This window comes from Aplosporella prunicola, assembly GCF_010093885.1.
Source record: "Aplosporella prunicola CBS 121167 unplaced genomic scaffold K452scaffold_26, whole genome shotgun sequence".
Taxonomy (NCBI): Eukaryota; Fungi; Ascomycota; class Dothideomycetes; order Botryosphaeriales; family Aplosporellaceae; genus Aplosporella; species Aplosporella prunicola.
The window spans coordinates 293364-315365 of record NW_022983554.1 but is presented as its reverse complement, the minus strand read 5'-3'; the positions used below and the strand labels follow the sequence as shown (position 1 = coordinate 315365).

General features: G+C 53.7%; 6 protein-coding genes across 6 annotated transcripts; 2 read left to right on the top strand and 4 right to left on the bottom strand.

Moving 5' to 3' along the window:
• Positions 1-2749: 2749 nt before the first annotated feature.
• On the bottom strand, positions 2750-3388 carry K452DRAFT_301632 (uncharacterized protein; the record flags this gene model as incomplete). Its single annotated transcript, XM_033542477.1, has 2 exons — positions 2750-3019; positions 3176-3388. The coding sequence occupies 2 exons, from the start codon at positions 3386-3388 to the stop codon at positions 2750-2752; spliced, it is 483 nt and encodes a 160-aa protein (XP_033393631.1).
• A 31-nt stretch (positions 3389-3419) lies between these two features.
• On the bottom strand, positions 3420-4564 carry K452DRAFT_312045 (uncharacterized protein; the record flags this gene model as incomplete). The annotated part of the gene is made up of 4 exons (XM_033543511.1): positions 3420-3642; positions 3663-4075; positions 4180-4356; positions 4541-4564. The coding sequence occupies 4 exons, from the start codon at positions 4562-4564 to the stop codon at positions 3420-3422; spliced, it is 837 nt and encodes a 278-aa protein (XP_033393630.1).
• A 1529-nt stretch (positions 4565-6093) lies between these two features.
• Positions 6094-7079, top strand: K452DRAFT_301630 (uncharacterized protein; the record flags this gene model as incomplete). Its single annotated transcript, XM_033542476.1, has 2 exons — positions 6094-6332; positions 6401-7079. The coding sequence occupies 2 exons, from the start codon at positions 6094-6096 to the stop codon at positions 7077-7079; spliced, it is 918 nt and encodes a 305-aa protein (XP_033393629.1).
• A 2172-nt stretch (positions 7080-9251) lies between these two features.
• K452DRAFT_361654 (carbohydrate-binding module family 35 protein) lies at positions 9252-10634 on the bottom strand (the record flags this gene model as incomplete). Its single annotated transcript, XM_033546441.1, has 2 exons — positions 9252-10055; positions 10113-10634. The coding sequence occupies 2 exons, from the start codon at positions 10632-10634 to the stop codon at positions 9252-9254; spliced, it is 1326 nt and encodes a 441-aa protein (XP_033393628.1).
• Positions 10635-12134: 1500 nt separating this feature from the next.
• On the top strand, positions 12135-13105 carry K452DRAFT_312042 (uncharacterized protein; the record flags this gene model as incomplete). The annotated part of the gene is made up of 4 exons (XM_033543510.1): positions 12135-12159; positions 12196-12249; positions 12308-12571; positions 12723-13105. 4 exons carry the CDS (start codon positions 12135-12137, stop codon positions 13103-13105), a joined length of 726 nt encoding a protein of 241 aa, XP_033393627.1.
• A 465-nt stretch (positions 13106-13570) lies between these two features.
• K452DRAFT_312041 (uncharacterized protein) lies at positions 13571-14473 on the bottom strand (the record flags this gene model as incomplete). The annotated part of the gene is made up of 1 exon (XM_033543509.1): positions 13571-14473. One exon carries the CDS (start codon positions 14471-14473, stop codon positions 13571-13573), a length of 903 nt encoding a protein of 300 aa, XP_033393626.1.
• Positions 14474-22002: the final 7529 nt, after the last annotated feature.

Sequence of the window (22002 nt, the reverse complement as noted above, 5' to 3'; positions counted from 1 at the left end):
AACCTACCCAACACACCTTCCGATCCTACCTCACGGGGCGCGACCGACTCAGCTGACGAAGCCGACACTACTGCTGCCTGCAAACCTCCACGAAGACAACAGGTCAAACCTCAGGAGCCGCGCCGGCGCGCTTGGGTGACCCGCCTTAAGGCCTGAGCATACTGGCTTTCACTGCGGGGCTTAGTCGCAGTAGACGACAGCCGCGGCGAGTCCGTAAGTTTTAGGCTTCGACTATAAGAGCGTGCGGATGAGATCATAAGGGCATATGCTGTTGTGGACGGGTGTTGATTCCTGTACTAGTCCACTGCATTCGGAGGCGGTGCTGTTGTGGACGGGTGTTGATTCCTGTACTAGTCCACTGCATTCGGAGGCGGGAGTCAGTGGACATGGGAAAGTGATGGCGTGGTGCGGACCGTCAAAGATCGAGGCTAGATTACAAAAAGATGGGTAGAAGAGATTGTCTAGGTGTGCAGTTCATATACAAGACATGTGTAGCACTGGCATGCAGGATGGTGGGCACGAAGATGGAAAGCAGGAAGCGGACGCGGATGCCAAAGCCAACGGTTCGACACGAGCGTGTAGGCGATTGTTGCCTAAGGACACCGTTGATCCAAGGCTCCATGGCTCTACAGCAGAACCTACTTTGTCCAAGCTCTTTGAATGTTAGGGAACAATACATTATGTGATAGAGCAGAGGAGAGGAGTCCTATCAAGCGAATCATGACTGAGGCGCGTCTCATCTTCCATTTTCAGAATATTGAACATTTTTAGAGACCTCAGATACCACGGTTTAGTCTCAGTAGGTTCGTCTGTCGCGTTGCGATGGCACTGTGCAAGACTTTATCAGTAACATAGCTTGTGCCGTGGAGGCATCCGGAAAACTCACTTCACTGAAACTTGCCCGAGCGGGCACCCCAACCAAGCCAACCATACTTGTTCTGCTCAGCTCTTTCGTGGATCTGAAATTCCCAAGTCTCTCTTTCAGGATACACGCTCCCTTCCGCGCAGGCTTCCCAGCCAGCCCACTACGAAGCGCAGCGTAGCTTCTCGGGTGAAGGTGGACCTAAGCATAACCCCAATACTATGTATCTGACCGGCGTCAGTTTTCACGTCCAGAATCTGCCCTCATCTTGTTTATAGGACATGTCCTACGTATTTGCGACGGAAAAAAGCTAGATTAAAAGTCGATATACACGGCTCGGAGCAAGCAAATAGTATCCCGTCATCTCTAGCCGAGTTACTCTGTCTAGGACAGGCTATCGTAGGAACTAGGCTGGCAGAATGGCGCAGTGTAGGGTATAAAGGGCCGCGAGAAGGGATCGTAAAGAGGAAGACACGAAAGAAGTTGACCTGTCCGAGTTTCAGCAGCTGCGGGAGCCGCGCACTGACGCTATATAATGCTGCAAAAACTCGCTGTCAGCTTCTACTGCTTGAAAAATATAGGAGCGACAATCTGAACGCCTACTTTTCTCTTCGCGTCCCTCGAGCCACCGACAATAAAATCCTTCGAGGGGATAGGTGCCGCCGTTTGTTGTTGAGAAAAAGACACCAGAGCGACCGCCGACGCCCATCATTGCGCGAGGAGAGATCTGTAAAATGCTGATCCCGTCCATGTCTTAGAGGATTGCAAAAACATGTTGTGCAGCCTTCAAATGCGCTAGAGGATAATAAGATGGAGCGAACCAGGAAGATGAGAGGAGCCGTCGTCGGCGGAAGCTCTTTTCCGTCGGTCTTAGAGAGAGTTCTACCGCTTTCTAGAGGAATTGCTGCCAGGAATTCCAGCGTTAGTGAGAGGTCTCTGGGTACAACCTTGGAAGGGAGACATACGAAGAGGTGGGCGCGGACGCGTATACATGTGCGCGTACGGCGGACAGTACTAGCGAGATCGGGCGACGGGGAGGCGCGGCATCCGGCGCGGACGGCAACCAGCGCGGTCGGATAGGGCGCTGTGAGCTGTTGGAGATGGCTCTGTGCAATTGACTGACGGAGAGTTTCGTGAAGGTGTGCTTGCCATGGAGGTTCTGGGCGCGGTGATGCTTCTAGTGCTTGTCTTGGATTTGCCCGGGCGCGTCAGTGGTCACTGGGCCCTGGATGCTGTTACGGGCGGCAGACCATCACGAACAGGCACAACGCCGCCCCAGCAACGCCTTTAGGGGAGATCTAGCTGAGGTACCTTAGCAGTATGCACGCGTAAATGCCAACTGAGTGAGTTTTTCCCGCAGAAATTGGCGTCGTGGCCCACAGCCTCTCTCGCGCCTCCGACAGCGCACAAAGCCCGGCCAACCCAACCCACAGCCAGAGCCCTTACCTCAACCCCAGCGCCCAGCAGCACACCACACCAGCGCGCGCCAGCCGCAAAAACAGCCCAAAGAATTTTCTTCCTCAAGAATGCAGACAAGCCGCATAACTCAATGAAAAAAAGAGTGGAGTGTTCGCGTCAGTCCGAGGCAGTGCAATACGAGCGACACAGTTGATGACGACATGCGCAAGCGCAGCGGCTGAGATCAGGATTCCAAAAAGAAGAGCGAAAGCTCAGGGAACGCCCGTAGACGCCTACCAGAGAGTCACCAATGGTATAAAGATGTAGACTAGCATAACACCTAGATGATGAGCGAGACCAGATATGAAAACGCATGCCATTCTACACATCTAGCTCAAGTAGGGATGCTACTACTGCTTCATTGAACACGAGGACCGATTCGGGAGTCTAATGTACAATAGCAACTTAGCAAGCTGACGTTGTCCTTGCTTAAACCCCGCCCAGCTCTAGCACCGCCTCAGTAGCAGCATGCACGTTGTTGATGCTGTCTTGGAACTGGGCGACCGCGACGGCGCGCATCTGAGCGACCTGGCGCTCGGCTTCTGCTTGCGGGGCCGCGTAGGCGTGGTGCGTATGGTAGTCGCCGAGTCGGGCATGCGCGCGTCGACGGCAGGGGTGTAACCCGGGGGATAGTGGTGCGGAGGGCTCCGGAAGAGGTGGTGTTGTTGGCGACTGCGGCCGCGGCGGCATTCTTCTTCTCTGCGGCCTTAGAATCAGCATTGTTGATGTTGAGGATGCTTGCAAGCTGCTGCTTATTTTGCCCAAGAAGCACATACTTACCGTTGTACGGAGAGATCAATGTCATCCTGTCTAGAGTAGAAACTCCAGTCCATGTTCGGTAGCTTCCAGTTGTACTGCGTCCCTGGCCCTCTTGGCCCTCGCCATGTCGCGAGCAGTCCTCTTCAGGCCGTGGCGGTTGATGAAGCACTCCACGCCGTGAGGATTGCGCAAAGTGTGGAAGTTGCGGTTGACAAGATCGACGAGCTGTCCAATGTTGAACCTGGTCCTGTCGATCATATGAGCCGCAACCGTGTCCAGCATCTTCGCCATCTCATTGATTTGGAACATTTTCTCTAAGATAATCTCCGATACAGTGGACCTAAGTCCAAGTCGAGCAAGGCAGCGCGTTCGGGCCAGACTCCTGCGTCTCAGTGACTGCGAAAGCATTGTCGAAGAAGCTCCTGGTCTCCTCCATGTCGGCATCTTCATCATCGGCAGTGGCAGTATGACACATGCCATCTTCAGCATCAGCGATGGACTCCTCGGCATTCTCAGCAGCGGCATTGTCATTGTTGGCAGTAGCCTCCTGGCCGCCGAGGTTGCTGAGGCTCGGGTCAATGACCGAGTCAGTGAGGCTGGGTCGATGTTCGAGCCGTCGACGCGCAAGCGCAAGCCCGTGTTAAAGCTCTGGAAATTCTCGATAGTAGGAGTGCTAGAAGCGCTGGCGGCGGTGCTCAAGAATCCCTGCATATCGTTGCTAGTCAAGGAAAGATTCACATGGGGGCTCAGCAGGTCGTGGTTGAAGCCGAAGTTGTTGGCAGGGCTGAACACCTGCTGGTTGTCGTTGGCATTGTACTGGGCAGCGTTCGAGTCGTCGACGCCGGAGCCCAAACCAGTGTTGGAGCTCTGGACAACCACAGGAGAAGCTGCGCTCCCACCGTTGACGGTGGTGATCTGGAAGTTCTGAACAGTAGGAGTGCTGGCAGCGCTGGCGGCGGTGCCGAGGAAGTGGTCAGTTGAAGAGGCAGCAAATACCTGATTTGAACGTATGCGAACCCGAGACTGGAGAGACTGGTCGGTTGTTAGCTGAGCTCAAAGCCACAGGTATGGGAGAAGACTGTCGGAACGGAAAGACTGACTTTGACGATTGTGCTGTTGATAGGGAGAGGGTGCGCCGGTGGTCTGGTGGTTGTGAAACTGTTGTGGGGGTTGAGATGCGACCGAGAGATGACGGGAGTTGATTTCACCTGCGCCGGCGCCGGGCCGCCACCGCTAGGTACTTGCAGATCCCGGCAATCGCTGACTGACGCAAAGGTCTATGCTGCACGTGATACACACACGCAGCAAAGAAAGTATCAAGTTCGCAGCCAAATATCCTACTTCGAAATGCTATTGCCAAGCAACTGCTTCAAGGCCGATCAACTGCATAGAAAGAGCCCTTTCGCGAACCCATGGCACTATTACTACATTTACAGACCTACACAACACACCCAGGCTCACTACATCATCGAGGAATTCATGCATGTCTCACTATCCACCTAGCTAGCTGACGCTCTTCAGACACCTGAGCGGGCCAAGCCACCATTACAATACCGTAGACATCCAACCCATACCACCACAAGAGCCTCAACGTTCCTTTGTAGCCAGCACCGGCACGGCGGTCGGAAACATGTTCTGTTTGGCTGGAAGATGTGCGAAGGGGCCACCATCTTTGGAGTCGGGCGAAACTTCATCAGTGTAGGGGTTTTGGAGATCGAGCGTAGCCGGAAGAAACCTGTACAGTCCATTAGAATTAAGCAATAACTTTCGCAATGACAAGATGAGCAAGGTCAGTGTAAGGTCAGAAGTAAGTTCTCAGCACAAATGCCCAGGACAAGAATGATCCAGGCCCTAGGTGCATCTGTACCCTTTGTACAATGAAACATCATGTCAAAAAACAGGGGATCGGGCAGGGGAATGTTGCACCATACCTGAACGACCGGGGAGCTTAGTCCTCAACCTACTAATCGTCCTGCGGAGCTACTTGCGGGCCGGCGCATGGTGATTGCCGCTTGGAGACTTGGAGCAGCGGTGTCCGGGAAAGATGAAATTTGGGATGATTGTTCGTTTGGCGTGGATATGTCGGCTTCTTAGTATGGACGAAAGGGTTGAATGGGGAGAGAAACGTCGAGGCGAGATGTGTGGGAGCGACAGACGCTACCGAGACAGAAGGCAGCAGGAACAACCTGAAGAAAGAGCAGCCCACACCTAGCGATTAGCTCGACTTCTTGCCCAAAGACCTACCTCTCTCCTACCGATGCGAGAGAATCACTAGTTCCATGACTCTTGGGTCTTCGCATCTATTCCGGCTCTTTCGCTGCTTCTCATTGTTTCCTCATTCCCTTATTTGCTAGTGTTTTCAATTGGAAGTTTCGCACTCTAGGCCCCGTCACTTCGCGCCATCCGGGCCCAACCCGGGCCATCAGGCAGCATTGGAAGCTTCCGCTTGCCCCAGCGACCATAGACCCGGTATGCCAGTAGCGAATATCATGCAAAAATGTTGTTAACCATGACGAGGACCAACCACTATCCCAATCCATGAGAGCCTGGAATCTTGAGCCACTACCGGATATACTTGCGGCTGTCCAAACCAGATGGTTCTGAAGTTGCTGCTGGGAATCAGTGGAAGATGTTGCCTTGAATTCGTGGATTGGCGGCTGCTCGCAGAGGGACGACAGGTCTATCTACAACTTCGATTACAATGGTGCCGAAGGGTTTGATCGCGATATGGGTTTAGGCGCAAGCGTAGTATTTCACGGAGGAAAGAGTTAGGCGAAATTAACCTGGCGGTCATAGGTGGCAAACGGAGCTCGGCAGATTTGCGGGAGCAGCGTCGAGTTCTTTAACAGGGAATATTGTATGTACAAAATGCAAAGAACGTTTGAAGGTCTCAAAGTATTACCACTTCTCTGACCTTGCCGAACTAAGCTCTTACTAATATGTTTCTACCAGTTCGCAAGTTGTAACTCCGTCCCCTCCAAAATCACCAACAATCCACTACAGAAGATAATATAATGTCACTCCAAGTCACCGCCACTCCGCCGACTGCGGTAGAGATGGAGCTACATTTGTGGACCTGCTTAACGGCCCTCAAGGCGGTTGAGGAGGATGAAACCGAAGCCCTAAAGGTTTTAAAATTCCCTTACGTTGAATTTCCCATCGGAAAAGACCAGAGGGTCAAAGACTACTTCCTGTTTGAACTCTCGGGCATTCAGTTACGCTACGAAACGTCCCCTGCAGCACAGCTTGTGTTGTAAGTAGAACAGTCCCCTTAAAAAACACTGAAGGCACTGACACACTGACACACTGACACACTACCAGCTGCGACTGGGATCCCATTGAAAATTCGATTATGCTCCGAGTTCCCAGCATGATCCAGAGGGTCTTTGCGGACTCGATCTGCCAGTTCTTCACCCGCCGTCTACAAGACGTCCAGAGAGCCTACCCGGACCAAACCTTCCTTCACAACATCACCTCTGTACGCAACCACGCCTACGTCCCCTGCGGAACCGCCTTGTATGACTCGACTACCCTCTTCCCAGACATCGCCTGGTACCACGACCATAAGAACACCAGCACCCCATCTCTAGTCATGGAGATTAGCGACGAGAGGAAGTCGTCTCTCATGTGGGACTTAGCAGACTTGTACATCGAACTCGGCGGAGTTTGTTTTGGCGTTGAGTTCATCATCAACGCCACCACAGCGCGGCGCTTGGCAGAAGTGCGCGCGTGGGAAATTGTAGAACAAGCAGACGGTTCGCGGTCCATGGACCTGGCCTGGCAGGTCACGTTTCGTGAAGATGATGGCACCGTTCCAGAGAGGACCATCACGCTTTGTGCTGACAACCTTGTCAGCGCCAACCCTCCGAATGCCGTGCTCACGGGGGAAGGGCATGCAGCGGCTATGATGCCGATGGATATTTCGAGCACTTTCCTGGCCGCCGCGTTGCACCGTGCGGAGGAGTTTGCTGCTGCTCATGGGCACCCGAAGCCTATGTAGTGGTGAGTGGGGGAGTGGTCGGATGTGGACGGTGCTGAGCATGGCATCTGCCTGGGTTCTCTTTGGATAGAGTTGATGCGAGCGTACAGGCCACTAGACAAGTAGGTCCTCGTACTCGTGCAGTATGATTTTGTTTCTCCCTCTGGTTCTACCGGCGTAGTCTTGCAACAACGCCTACGTAGTAATACATGAATGATTTTCCTTCCTTCGCAAAGCACCATAGCAAACAAGGAGAGGCATAACGCTACCCATACAGTGAACCCGCCACGATCATAGTAAAGACACGTCTATGCCCATGCACTGTTGTTTATTCTAGCTCCGTAATATGTACACTGCCTACATTAAGAACAGCGCAGCGCACCTTTACAAGGAGTGGTTTATCCATCTACGAGTTTTCAACGTCGAGCTGATCATGAAGTGCGATATGGCAGTGATATAGCACAGGTTATAGCTTCTAATAAAGCCGTTTATGTACATCCTCTGAGCGTATACGTAGGTATGCAGTTTGTTTACAAAGGGTACGCATAAAGAGATGTATATCACCTGATAAATCAAACCGCATATAAAAAGGCAAACAACAAACACGTACCTAGCAAACAGTTCAAGGGTATATAAAAATCCACTGGCATATCAGGGTTCAGATACCGTAGCGATCGCAGTCACTAAGTTGCGTAGAGTATCTATAAAGTTACACCTCTGTGGAATAGCAACAATACACAGTATACTCTCCCTCCCATAATCCCATAAAACAGCACCACAACTCTACCTTACCTTCTACTCCCACTACCCTACGCACCATCACAACCACTCCAGCAGACGCCAGCTTCATAGGGACGCACAGCCACAACACTATTCTACCGAACGCCAGCTTCATACGTATACACCTCTTCAAATACGCTCTACCACACGCCAGCTTTACAGGAACCCAGCTTCGTATAATGAAGCCTGTCAGTTCCGCCCTAATAACTCTATAACATACGGCTGCCAAACCTCCCAAATATGCGAACCACCTATAACGGCTCGAACGCGGATTTCCTAAGCATGAATCCGGTCGAGCGTTCCAAGCTTCTCTTTGCACCGAGAACCTCGATCAAGGTGATTGCAAGCGGTGCTAAGCGCCAATTCTCCGTCTCAGAGAAAACGGCTTCAGCATTCTCCTTCAGGGGCATCCCGATCACATCCCGCCATACACTTACCGCGCAACACCACCCCTCCCCACCACCACCACGCCCCGGCCCGACCCGCTCCACCGCCCCCGACGCGCAAGAAGCGCTCTACACGTCTTCTTCGACTTCATCCTCTCCTCCTCTCAACCCCCACCAACGACCACACCCGCGACCTCAGCTACACAGCGTGAGCTCCCCCTGCCCTCGCCGCCTTTGAGCCATCAGCCAAATCTCACTGACATCTCCAGCAGACAACGCGCTCTCCCACTCTCTCCCTCCCTCTATGCTCTTAAACACCAACGTCACAACCACCACCAACCACCAACGTACGCCTCTCCCCCTCCCTTCCTCACCTTACACCCCACCCACAACTAACACTCCCCAGCACCACCACCACCAAAGAAACCTACCACCTACAACACCTTACAGCATGGACAATCTAACCGCGATCTTTCTCATGCTGGCTATCTGCCTGCTCATAACCCTCGCCCTCATCATCGTCGGCGAGATGTGCCTCTGCAGAGCGGATCGCCGCGCCCAGAGACAGGGTCAGAACCACGCGCACCGCCACCATCACTCGTGGTTTGGGATGCAGATTAGGCGCCATTTTAGTACTGCTGCTGCTGGTGCCGGTGGGGTGGGTATGGTGTAGGGCGTTGGGTGTGTTGGCTGGGCTGGTTTACGCTGTTTTGGGCGGCTTTCTGGTAGGTTTGGCTGACTCTGTGGTGTGCGGCGGTTCACTGATACCTGTTGCTATAAGCAGGGCTTTTTGGCAGTAGCTGGGGCGCCTTGGGCGCCTTTGACGGCTTCTGCGGCTTTTTAGGACTCTGGGGTTTTGGTTTTGGGGGTTTGCGGGCTGGATTGCATTGTGTTGGCTTGCTTGGGAGGAGAACGACAGTTAACGGCCTTTACGTTCATGCACAGTGGCGCGCAGCGCAGCTAGAGAGCAAATGAAACTATTCCTGCTCCCCAAATGTCTCATTCGTGCCTACAGTGACAACCCCACCTAGCTCACAGGCACCATCAACCTGTCAACATCCGGGCCCCACTCCCCTCCCTCCACCCCTTCAACAAGCACGCTGTTCTCCCCCGCCTTCAAATCTAAATGCACAACACTACTCCCGGGCTCTCCACTCGTCGGCAAAAACGCCACCGTCTGCCCCGCAACACTAGCATGCCGCGACGCCCCATCGCCATTCTTATACTTAATCCTGACCGTCGTGCGCGTGTCCTTCTGGCTAGAAACATTGAACGAGGCTGTTCCGCCCCCACTCCCGCCAATATACCCGGCCGCCTGGCCGCCCGAACACCCCTCGCAGTCGACGGCTTTGGCCCCGCTGCTGAGCTCCGCGTCTTCGCCCTCTGCCTGCGTCTCTTCTGGCCCGGCGGCCCAGGTCCCCCCCGCAGCGTCGACGACCCAGTTGACGTGGTTTTTCATGCTGGCGCTCGTGCCGTCGATCTCTAGGGGCAGCCATACGTACGTGCTTGTTTCGAGCGCGCTCGAGTGCCATCGGTCGCCCATGTAGATGGCACTGGTGCCGAGGGGCAGGATGTACGTCGTTTGCGAGGAGTAGGTGTTTGAGCCTTTGTCGGCGAAGTTGGCCCAGTCGCTCCAGGGGCCCGAGAGGGACGTAGCTGTTGCGTAGACGTTGTCGTTGGGATCCCAGCCTGAGAGGGAGGAGGCGAACAGGAAGTACGTCCCGTCAGTCTTGTAGATGGCGGGCGCTTCGTAGGTGTCGAAGAGGGCAACGTTCTCAGTGACGTTGAGGTAGTCGTCGCTGAGGGCGTCGATGCGGAGGCCGTTCTCGCGCTGGCCAGGGATTAGTCAGTGTCTGCTGTGGTAAGGGAAGAAACATGGAAGGCTTACGTCTTCGGTCAGTAGGTAAGCGGATCCATCATCGTCTTTGAATAACCCAATGTCCCTGCTCTGGAACCCGAGAGGCTGGAAGCTGCCTTGGTACTCATACTCGCCGCAGACAGTATCGCCGGTCGCAACACCAGTCTTTGCTTCGCCATAGCTGGAGTCGTCGATGTGCATCCACAGGACGTACTTCTTCGTGCTGTCGTTGTAGATAACTTTGGGGCGCTCGACGACACGGTCTGGGCCGAGATCGCCACTGTCCTGCTTGGTGAGAAGGGCGCGCTCGTACTTCCATTCGACGAGGTTCGTGGACGAGTAGCAGTTGATGTTCTGAAACGAGCTGCCGCCGCTCTTGTCCTCGCCAATCATGTAGAAAGTGCCGTCGACTTCCAGCACGCCGGCGCCATGGGCCTGAATGTGCTCGCCCGAGTTGCTGGCCGTCCAGGTGGCGCCGGGCACGATCTGCAGTGAAGCAGAAGCCGCTGATGCCAGCGCCGCAGCGCAAAGAGAGATTGAGTGGTGGCGCATTGTGTGGTCAATTGCAAGGGACCAAGAAAGCTGAAAGCCAGGAGAGAACGCGAGTATGGGGCGCTCCGGCTTTTGTAGGTTCCCCGTGGGCCCCGGCGGCGTTTCAGGGCCGCGTCGCAATATCATGCGAGCTGTGGAGTTGGACGTGGGGCGGGCACGACCCTTATCATGCACTCCCCCGCCGGGTGAATCTGCCAGCCGAGGCGGATCGATCGATCGTGACGAGAGCCGCATCCTGCGCGCTCTGTGGTTGATGGAAGAATTGCCCCGCTCGTGTCAGACCCACTCTGCGGCCCGTGGAGCCGCCGCCGTCTTTCGAAAACTTTATTGTGACGTCTGCTCGAGGAGAGACTTGTGTCAAGAGATTGCGTTTTGTTTTTTGTTTCGCTGCATCTTGCCGAATGCCGATCATTCGGTATTTGGACTGCATTCGAGGATCTGCTGTCGATGCTGCTTGAACGGCACGCAGCCGGTAGATCCATTTCATGCCGATCCAACATTGAAACAAAAATAGCACCATAACACAGACATGGATGGAACACTGAATAGCATAATTGATCGGATGTTCTGTTGCTGAGTGTACATTGTGAGGGTGCCACGAATGTCTTGGTTCCTTGTCAGCATGTGCACTTGTCAGAAGGGTTTGGGACGTATATCCGGGTAGCTGTACTGCACTGCATGTCTCCCGAACCTTCTGCTCTAATCGTACACGCTTCTTACGTTTCCTCCTTGACAATGCGCATGCAAGACCATTGTAGCCAGCTACATCCTGCGATGTGTAAGAAGGCGGTATCACTAGTACCGGCGAGGCTTGACGTGGGTTGCGGTACTGCGACGCGCCGGCGTAGTCTGCAGATTGGGGGGCGTTTGAGGGGACGATTGCTGGAATGAGTGGTGGGCCGCGAGGAATAAGGACATGTGTGTGGAGAGGATGTTGGTGGCTGTGGCGAGGCGGCCGTGTGCCTGGAGGTACGTCAGTTGAGGTGGAGTAATAGGCGGGAGAAGATATTTGTACCTGTAGGAAGCAGTTGAACACATGAGAGGACTGTGGCGAGTGAAAACATGGCAGTAATGGCGTGCATTGGTGGCGGAGGGCCGAAGAGCGTGCGGGCGGTGGAGAAAATAGGTGTGGAAAGCAGTCCCAAAAAAAGCTGCGCCCCGAAAGCAGGAGCAGCAGCAGCAGCAGGGCCTTACTAACAAACAGGACAGCGAAGCCTCCTAGCAAGAACGCCGACCGCAACACACCTCTCTGTCTTCTTCTTCCTCCTCCTTGCCTACCCTCTCCACCACCACAGGCAGTGCCACTACCAGAACCAACTCTACCAATTCCCCAACTACGCCTTTTGGCGGCTTGGGCACCGCTGTGCTCCACGACCGACTGTCACCGCCTCACTTTACCAACCACCATATCCGTTATTTACAAGGAGCGCGAGCGACCGCCTTGGCCGGCAGGGCCGATTCAGCCATCCTCCCGGACATGCACAAGGATCTCGATCCTCGATGGCCACGGCCCACGCATCAGGGGGTACGCGCTGGACACTATGCTGTGCTGCTTTTGCAGGTTCTGCTGGTACTGTGGAGGCAGGTTGGACGACAGTGGATGACTGGGTCGCTGGTTAGTAGAGACTAGAGAAAGAGAAAGGCGTGGTGACCAACGGCTGACTATATTGCAGGAAAATATGCCAGACCCATCATCCCCCGCAGCCCTTTCATTCACTTGCCGCACCTGCCCTCGCACCCGCAAATGATCCTGCACCTGCAAACCTGCGCGTGTCATTTACACGCACACTTACACACACACTCGCACCCACACCCGTCCTGGCATGCACCAACTCGCTCGCACACGCACGTAGGCATGTCAGGCGCCACTTCCGTGAGGGAGATAGCCTGGCTCGGGCCCGAGTCCGCCAAGGACACTCCTGGACAAATTAGAAGGAGTAAGTCATCATGCGATCTGGTCAAGCAGAACGTCAAGGCTTGCATAGTCTGATTGTTTTTCGCTAACAACACGTCTTCGGTAGACTTAGTGGGCGTCGAAAACTCTTGGTTCGAGTCGAGGAGCCCCAACCACCACCACCGGCACCACAGCCGCTGATGAGGGCGACGATGACAATAACGGCCATAGAGCGAGTCACGCTCGTTCAACCACTAGCGCTGCCAGCATTAGCAACGGCGACAGTGGCACATCACCAACGGGGCCCATTGTCCACCACTTCTTCCCCCTTTTCCGGGAAGCCAGCCGGGCAACCTCGCCCCGGAACATGGTTGACGGCGGCGACGCCTCGAAGAGGCCGACGACGACGACGGTGACCAGGCGACAATGTCCATCCTGCCAGATTCAGCAGCAAGTTCCAGCTCCGGATCCAAGCTTGCTTAACCAGGTCGAGACTCAAGAGGACAAGGGCCCAAAAGCGCTGATGGCGCTGGAGTATACGGACAATGAGTTCTGCAGCCCTAAGAAGATGCGGTAGCGAAAACCGAGGAGGAAGAGGACATAATGCGCCGTGCGGACAGTAGCGGCCTAGTCGTGTGGCTGAGGCTCAGCAGATTGCATTGTCAAGCGGTTATGTATGCAGACAGTGGATGGTCTTTGAATGCAGCAGCATGTGGAGCGGGTCGTGGTAGGAATAGCGACATTATCCTCGCCCTCGGTCGCTTACACGGATCCACGTCCTACGCACGCGGCACATTATGGTTGTAGGGGAAGTTTGTATGCAATTGAAAACGTGGCATGAAACAACAAAATCCGAATCTCCCTCTTTATTGCTAGCTAAACTTAGCCTCACCATCATAATCAGCAACTAGAGCAGGTCAGATGGTGAGACCGTCCTCTGCTTGTTCAGCCAGATATACAGCCGACAGCTGCGGACAGGACGTTGCCGCAATTACTGTTTTTTCTGATGGCAGCTCCCAGGGCCAACAGCCGCAGACCACGCTCAAGCGTCCTTGGTGAAGTCGACCAAGTCCTCCTTCCAGCCCAGCAGCAAGGCTCCAGGCTCGCTCTGCTCCATAGCCTCAGCCTCTTCCTCCAGCCCTGCGTCATGCGCCTCCTTGCTGCGGATAGCCAACGTTTCTTCCCACCCCTCCTGCATGACGTCCTGTTCTCCGTACAAGCGGTAATACCGCTTAGCGAGCCTCTGGTTGGGCTCAAAGCCGGGCATGGGGCACTGCTCGGGGTGGAGTGGGAAGCAGTTCTCGTCGCTGTGGCTGGGGATGAAACAACAGCGGCAGGGGTGGGGTGTCTTGCCCTCTTTTTCGTTGGTGGTGTGGTTGGCCGGGGTAGTGTCGTAATAGCCCTCCTCTTCCCTGCTCTCAACGATCAACTCGGGGAAGATATCCTCGAGAGTAGGCATGTCGCCTCCGCGCATCTCCTCCCGTATAGCGGCCACAGTGTCCGGGTAGGCGAGTTCGATATGCCCGAGCAAGGTGTTGACCTGATGCGCGTCCTCAATGTGGTAATTCGAGCGCTCGCAGGCAATGATCGCGTACGTGTACCTGCGCAAGAAGGCCTCGAGCGTCTCGTTCTCGCTGTCAAACCACAGCCGGGCCAGATAACCAGCGTTGATGGATTGTTGGACTGGCTCGTCCTCGCCGTAGCACTCGCACAGGTACTGGTAGATGTGCAATGCTTTCGTGGTCTTGAGTTCTGTGGGAACGAGCTCGGCGTCGACGGAGGAGAGGAGTATGCGGCGTGGTTCGGCGTCCTTGGAGGCTTTCCAGCCTTTGCGTGCGGGTCCCGCACACGATACTCGCTCCCATAGACCTCTGGCTTCGAGGTAGGCCTTGAGCTCATTGTGCCATTCGGAGAAGTTGGCGGTTCCTTCGAGAATAGTGTTCATGGTGGTGGTTCGGGGAAGGGTTGAGGTTGGTGGTGGTGTGTGTGAGGTGGTGGACGTTGTTGTCGTGGGAGAGATGGTAGGCGACAAGCTGCAAGGACTTCGCGTCCACTGGAGGTTTGCAGGCGTAGTTGATGATGAAGCGCGCAAACGTTTGGAAGAAGGCTGGCTTGATTGCGCTGATTATTGTTGGTGGTTGTGGTTGTGGTTGTGACGGTGTTGGTGCTTGAAGGTCGGACTCGTTGTTAAAAGAAAATACGCGGCGCGCAGCTAACTTCGGCGCGCCAGCACCGCAGCGTCGCCAAACTTTTGCTCTCTACCCATTAGACGTCTTATGCAGTTATACATACACGGTTCCACTTGTACCCTTCATAGATTTTATTTTCGTACCCTCGTAGTTTCTAAACATATCTGTTGTTCGTGACTTCGTACTCATTCGCCTGCACATGTAGTCTCACACTGCTCTTTTTTATTTTTTCAACTCAATTGCAGCAAACAAGCATTAACAAATAAATATGCTTTTAACCATAGCAAATAAGCATCTGCTTACTTTAATACTTGTTATTTATTTGTTGCAACGAACATTCTCATACCCTTATCCTTCCACCACACCATACCTAGCTAGCAACCACATGCACACCGCACCCGTCCATCCACAACTCCCCAAAGTCTCCTCTCTAGCCTCCATAGAATCTCCCCAACAAGTACTCAAAACCCAGCAAGCCCTACCCAAGCCGTGCACAAATCACGCACACAAAACCCCGAACCCCTCTGTACAAACCCAACATCTAAACCACCATGAACCGCGCGCAACCCCTCTATTCTAAACCATTACGCGCCCCAGAAAATCCCTCCCAGCCCAGTGGCGCCCGGTACTAATCTAGGCAGTAGAGTGACGTTTCCACCTGCAGTAGACGTCTGGTTCAGCCGGGTGGGGAGTGCTTCGTGCTCCTGTACATGAGAGTGTATCGCAGTGATGAGAGGACGCCGAGTCGTGGGGTAGGGGGAGCTGTTAGCTAGTTATGGCAGTACGCTGGGCTATAGTAGGCGAGAGGTTCGGGTTGTCGAAGAGTGCTTTTGAGGAATTTTGGATGTGTTCTGTCGTCGGGGTAAAGAGGGGAGGAGAAGGAGTACAGGAAGGGTCTTCCACACCATGGAGAGACGCTTAAGTGGTTTTGAAAAGGCCGCAGTCAAATCGGCGGAGCAATTGATAAGTATATCAACGGAGAAAAAACACGAGTAGGTAGCAGGGCTGCAGGAGAGAGCGGGTTGTCACAGCTGCGGGGAGTTCTGAGGTTTTTTATCGTCGCGGAAACTTACGCACGGCAGGCAGCAGTAAAGGAGAGCAAAGGCGTAAAGCGGAAAGGAAAAGCTTGTATTACTAGACACTAAGACAGCAGCGACCGGACACAACTTGAGCGCACCTAAGCCTCGTGGAAGGGGAGTTTCCCTATAATGAACAAAGTCAGCTCATTATCTTCTACGGTCTTGCAACAACAAATCAGATTAAAAAATATCCCTCAGAAGTGTCACGGTTGGGTATCAGCATAGACAACCACCTGGGGAGGTAAACCTAACTAAAGCCCCAGGTGCAGAAGTCTCTAGCCACCGCTAAACTCATCGTAGGGAAAGAGGAGGGGAGGGGGCAGTCTTACGCATAAAAAGATGCGGAGGGCCGGAACAGGTGTCAGGAGCGGTCGCCGCATCGCTGCGCTGGAAGGAAGACTGAAAGAGCGCTTCAAAGGATCGGTCCATGTAGGAGAACTGTAGCAACAATTGTTAGCGGAAGCTAATTAATACAACGAGAAGCAGTCAAAGGGAAATGCGTTTGTGCGCCTCAGCGTAGTATCTGCATACTTGGTAATCACTGGCGGTCCGGAAAGCCCATCCGCACTTCAAAGAAGAGGGATAAACGCCGGAGCCGGACCACTCATCCATATGGTCTCATCATTGGCAAGTAGGAAAAGATTCTGTGCTTACCTGCAAGAACAAAGACCGCTCTCAGAAGGAGCAAGGATTTGGCCAGCTGGGAGCTTCGGATCTGCCCAAGGCGAGGAATTGGCAGTGCGCCTCAGGTGCAACTTCCGGCTCCATGAAAAGCAGGAGAGCACTGAAGGTCAAGCCTCGGCGATGAAGCAGACCTAGCAGCAAGCATTAGCAATCGAGCCTTCGAAATCCGCGTACAATCAAGTGTTCTGGCCCCTCAGGTTCTCGAAGCTTTATCATTGTAACCACGATCTGGAACAGAACTGGTTCTCTCGATAGTTTAATCGGATCATCATTTGGGGTGCCCTCAGGTAGTTCTCTCGGATATAATCACCGAAGCCCACAAACCTCTCGCGAGGCGGGATTTCTTAGATAGATCAAAATGCGTTTTTACTCATCACCGGGCGGAGAAAGATCATCATGTTCTTAAGTACTCACCTGTTCAAAGAGCGAAAGTACCAAAGAAACAGAATGCCGAAGTGGTAGGAAGCCAAAGAGTGGAAGTCTCGAGCAGAAACTAGAAAGCCTAGAATCAGCTGTTGGCGAATATACCTGGGCAAAGAACTGCGAACAAAAGTGTGAAGAATGTCCTCAGATAAGTTCTCTGTAAAAAGTATCATAGGAGCCACAACTCTTGCGAGCGGGTTATCGTCTAAGCTCAGATCTGGATCATCACTGGACAAAGGGGAGGAAGTGTCAACACCTTACCTTTTGAGCACCAATGAGAAGGCAGAAGCATCTGCTAGAGCCGAGATCCAGAGCCACGGGGATGGGTGAGCTTTCCAGCGACATCTTTGAAGATCTATAAAGCCGTCAATTGAAGGACCCTTGACAAAGTGTACTGGCAAGAACGAAGATAACAAAGCCCCTCAGTGAAGTGTAAATTGGTAAGCTTGGTTGGTCTCATAGTCGTCAATCTTCTAGCGAAGATGGCGCACTCGATGATACAGAGATAACATCATTGGGGTGGACAGTGTCATAAGCATCTTTGCTTACCTTTTGACTAAGTACCGGTACAAGCAAGCGGCTTAATGTGAGGGCAAATGAAAAGCTACCAGTGAAAAGTTAGCGTAAAGTCAGTAGGAAAAGCTAAAAAGCAAGGAAAAAAAAGGTGAGGCTCCTCAGTGTAGTGGTTTATCATCATTGCCCAACTTCTCGCGAAGCGTGCAATATCAGATCAAAATCGAAGACATATGGTGTTCATCACTAGAGCAGACGGGGTAAAAGAGCTTCTTTGCTTACCTTTTGGACAACGCAACAGGGTAAGTAAAGGGCAAAGTGCCAGGATAAGAAAGTGTTGAAGTGTACGCAGTTTATATTGCTTTTTCTGTGGCTTAGTCATTTAGCACAGGGTATAAGAGGACTCCGCCTACCGGGCTCCTAACAAGATCATGCCACTCATTACTATCAATTGAAACCCCATTCATTGCAACAGAAAGGCTTCCAGCCAGGAGAAGAAGCTATTAATAAAAGTCAAGTCAGCGGCGAGTAAATAGAAGACGCGGAAGGGTTGAAAAAAGCAAGGCCCCTCAGTTACAAATCCTTATCTCACAGATAGCCAACTTCTCGCGAAGCCGGCGGTCTCGAGTTATGCAGAAGGAATGTTTGTCATCATTGGGGTGGTGAAGGATATCACGAACCTCCTTACCTCTAGAAGAGGGGCCAGGATGAAACGGCTTTCCGACATACTGTAATGGAAAAAGACGCTTCTCAGCACGGTGCAGGTCGGTGCAGCAGGTTAGGGAAAAATCGAGAAACCATGCTTGTAGCAGAGCTAACTAGAGAAGGTAAGTCAGTGAGGTTGGCATTGCGAAAATAGAGTGGCAAAGCTTACGTCGATACAAAGCATGAAGACAGTAAGGCTCAGAAGACCCGAGCGAGCGGCCCACCAGCCCGAGGCGGTGGAACTGACAAGGCAAACGGAAGGGGCCTAAGGTTTAGAACACCTTGCACAAAGAGTATCAGTAAGAAGCAGTGACAAGAGGTTACTCGTCGGGGAATGAATGTCTCAGAGCCGTAAAACCGCGGGACTTGACAGCGTCGAGCAGAGCAATACTCTGAGTTTAATTGATCTGCGGCACAGCACTAGTCAGCTCGCCACTGCGACAGACGCCAGCTGTTTCTGAAGAAGCGAGCGCAACGCATGTCGGGCGAGAGACCTTAAGCGAACCGCCTGGGGAGGGGAAGGACTGGGAGAGGAGGAGAGGTGGTCGCGCGATAAGACAAAACTTACAAGTTCGGGCAGACGCGGGCAGGGGCCAACTATGTTGAGCTTAACCGGAGACCGCGAAGGAGTCTCTTCATCAGCTTTCTCAGTCAGAAAGACAGGCAGTCGTAGCATAAGGGTGGGCTTTGCAGGGCCGGATGCGCCGCGGAGATTTGCTGCGAGAAAATGAAGAAGTCAGCGATGAAGAGAGCGCTGTTGAGCAAAGGGAGACTTACGAGGGACTACCACCGGTGAGGGAGAGCAATGAGCGGGCTTTGAAGGATATTCGAAGGTTCCGTCGCGCGGAGAGAGGAAGTGTGAGGTTAGAATGTTAGGAGAGGGCCTCCAGTTGACGAATATGGTGCTTTTGCGTGACATCTCCGGGCGTGAAATGATGAACAGCGTAGCAGAGACTGGAAGAGAGCGTTAGTAGAGAAGGAGGTGTTGTGGAAGGACGTTGGGAGGCAAAGGTGACCTGGCTGCGCGGCAAGCTCAGAGCGAGCTCAAGTCGCGACGCCAGCGGGAGCGACTTACCGGCGATGAGCTATTGGTGATAGTTGAGTGCGCGAGGCGAGGACGCAAAGAGGAACGGCGTAGAGCAGAAGCAAAGAGGTAGAAGGAGGAAGGTTGGGCGTTGAGTCAGAGGATGGGTGGAGTGGAGACGCGTGCGTGGGTGGAGAGGAAGAGGGAGAGCGTCACAAGGCCCAGGGAAAAACAAACACAGTTTGTGCGCTAACGCCCTCGCTCCGCGTCAACTATCGGCCGCTATGGAAGCTTGCAGGAAGATGTATCATTCACTACAGCCGTATATGCTGCCACTGTTTGCCTGGGCGGCAACACTCATCGAGATCGGCACAGCACAGGGCACTGCCACGCCCTACTGATTGGCTTGCAAGCGCCGCCAAAGAGAATCACCGATGACATAGTTGGCATACTCAAGGAAACTCGACACCTCCATTCATTTCTACATGAAAGCCTCGCCCGGTCATGATATCAAGCAGTCTCGATCAGACCCTGAATAACCGTGCCCGAACCCAGCAAAATATGACCACTTCCCATTATCTCAAGTCCAGGCCACCGACTTGCCCACCCTCGACCTTCAGGCCCCTTCCTCCTGCCGCAACTAATGACTGAGCCCTACAGTACTACCACCGACACCTCCTCCCCAGCTCTTCCCTTGCTTAAAACTGCGCTAACCAGCTCTAGCAACGTAAACAACCATCGCACCCTCTGTAAATCCTCTCCTTTCTTCCCCAGTAGTGCATCAGACCCTTGCCGGTCAGCGAGGAGGTTTCTCAGACACCTAGCACTGCCTTTTTATTTCCGTTCTAAAGATTGTTGACGTTGGCACGTATTCCCTGCAAATCAGCGGAAGTGCACGACTGTGCCTAAAGAACTGAACCAGTTTTAAAATCTATACAACTGAGAACAGGGAAAGCTACCTGAAGACCTCGATACTGCACCTCTTCTCACAACCTTCTCATGTGCCGGCGCCCTGGGCCTTCACGGCCTTCTCTTGGACATTCGCTGCTTCTGATTCTCCACTGCCCACCCAGCCTACGACGTTGTAGACACGTTTTTACCTCCTCCAGTAGACTAGCGCAACCTCAGACAGGACCGCACGCCCGTACTCTACATCCTATCCATGCTTTTGCTCCTACTGCGGCAGGCGGCCAAACTGCAGACACGGTCGGCAGTACCTACTGCCTCGACAAGCAGCAGTCTCTGAGCCCATTGCCGGCTGCCATATCCTCCCCTAACGTCCGAGGTTGTAGGTATAAGATCGACAACGTGAGAGTTTATTATGTGGATGTGTTTGCGGTGCCGGAGCTCGCGCAATAGGTGTTGTTGCCAGGGCTGGGGCATGCCTACGCAGAGTCGAGGGTGATGGGGAGGGCGGAAGAGAAGGAAGTAACGCATGAGTGTGGGAGTATCAGCTTTAGTGCTGCTGCGTTTGCTTGGAATTGCGTATTCGGCGATAGGAGGTGATGTGGGGTTTTACTTGCAGCGGGTCTAGGACGGTGGAAATGCGAAATTGAAGTCTACGCAAACGAATACCATTAGCGACGACGCTTATGCGACTAGGAGAGTAAGAAGATGTTGATAGACAAAACTGCTGCGTAGGAGACGAAGTAGTGCTCTTGCTGTGCCTATCCTTGCGGCTGCAGCAGCGGCGCCAGATGATCATGTCGGTTTCGCGAATGTCTTACCTTGCAGTCAGCGTGAGGATGCGCCGTGCCCTCGACTCTTAGTTCTCGTCTCTGCGAATCTTTCGAGGAGGATAGAGCGAGATGCTGCTGGACTTCCGCTTCGCGGTATGGGGGTGTGGAAGCATGGCGCAGCTGTGCCCGCTTCGCGGCTGCTCTTATGGCGCGCCGCGCCTTAAGGCGACGTTATGAGCCTCTTGCTTCATGTAAGGAATGATCCTGTGGCCTTATGCTCGGCCTTCGAGGTTTTTATGCGGATGCGTGCTTGTTGCCGGTGGATGGGTGCCTGTGATTGAGAATCCTGTCAAGGCTGTCAGTGGCATAGAAGCTTGAGGAGCGGGGGTCGGATCGGTACCTGCTGCGCGAGAGCTGAGGCTGAGGAGCGGATGTCGTGGGGAATACGAGGTGCTATGTGTATGCGACAAGGGCTGATGAGCGCGATGGGGCTTGTCGCGGAGTTGGTGCGCGCGGTGGTTGTTTGTGTCGGCTCACTGAAGCCCACGAGCTGAAGATTCGACGGGACGCGACCGCGAGGCCGGCACCCGCCTTCGAGAGATCCCACGCAGGGTAGCCATTCAATATGTTATGAAGCCTGAAGTCTATCTGCTTGCCTATATTCCTCATGAAGCTCTACAGCCAACACACTCGCCGACGCGATCTAGCTAAACCGCTCACCCGATCCCAGTGCTCAGCCACCTGCCACCTGCCAGCGCTCACCAAAGCCTACAAGACCAAGATCCCGCAAAGAATTACGAAGGAATGTATCACATGCACTAAGGGAGAGACACAAGACCGGCCCGCCCTCCGACTGCCATGACTTCAATCTCGGCAGCAATCTGAAGCGACCACGACACTGAAACGTCGCGGCCCCAATTGCGTGCGCCTTTTAACCTGGAGGAGAAAAGAAGAGTAAGTCGAGGGGAGGGGCGCGGGTTTTATGCGTGTCCCGGCGGGACTTCAGCTGTGCTTCAGGAAGGCACGACGGCGGCACGAGAGGGCAGACGCGTCTGTCTTCCTGGGAGCTTGAGGCGCGCGTTTCGGCGGCAGAGAGCTGTACCTAGGAGTAACGCGCGCTGTGTGCATTGTGGCGGGCAGTAAGAGGCGTTTTCGCGCCAAAGGACGAGGCCCGACGA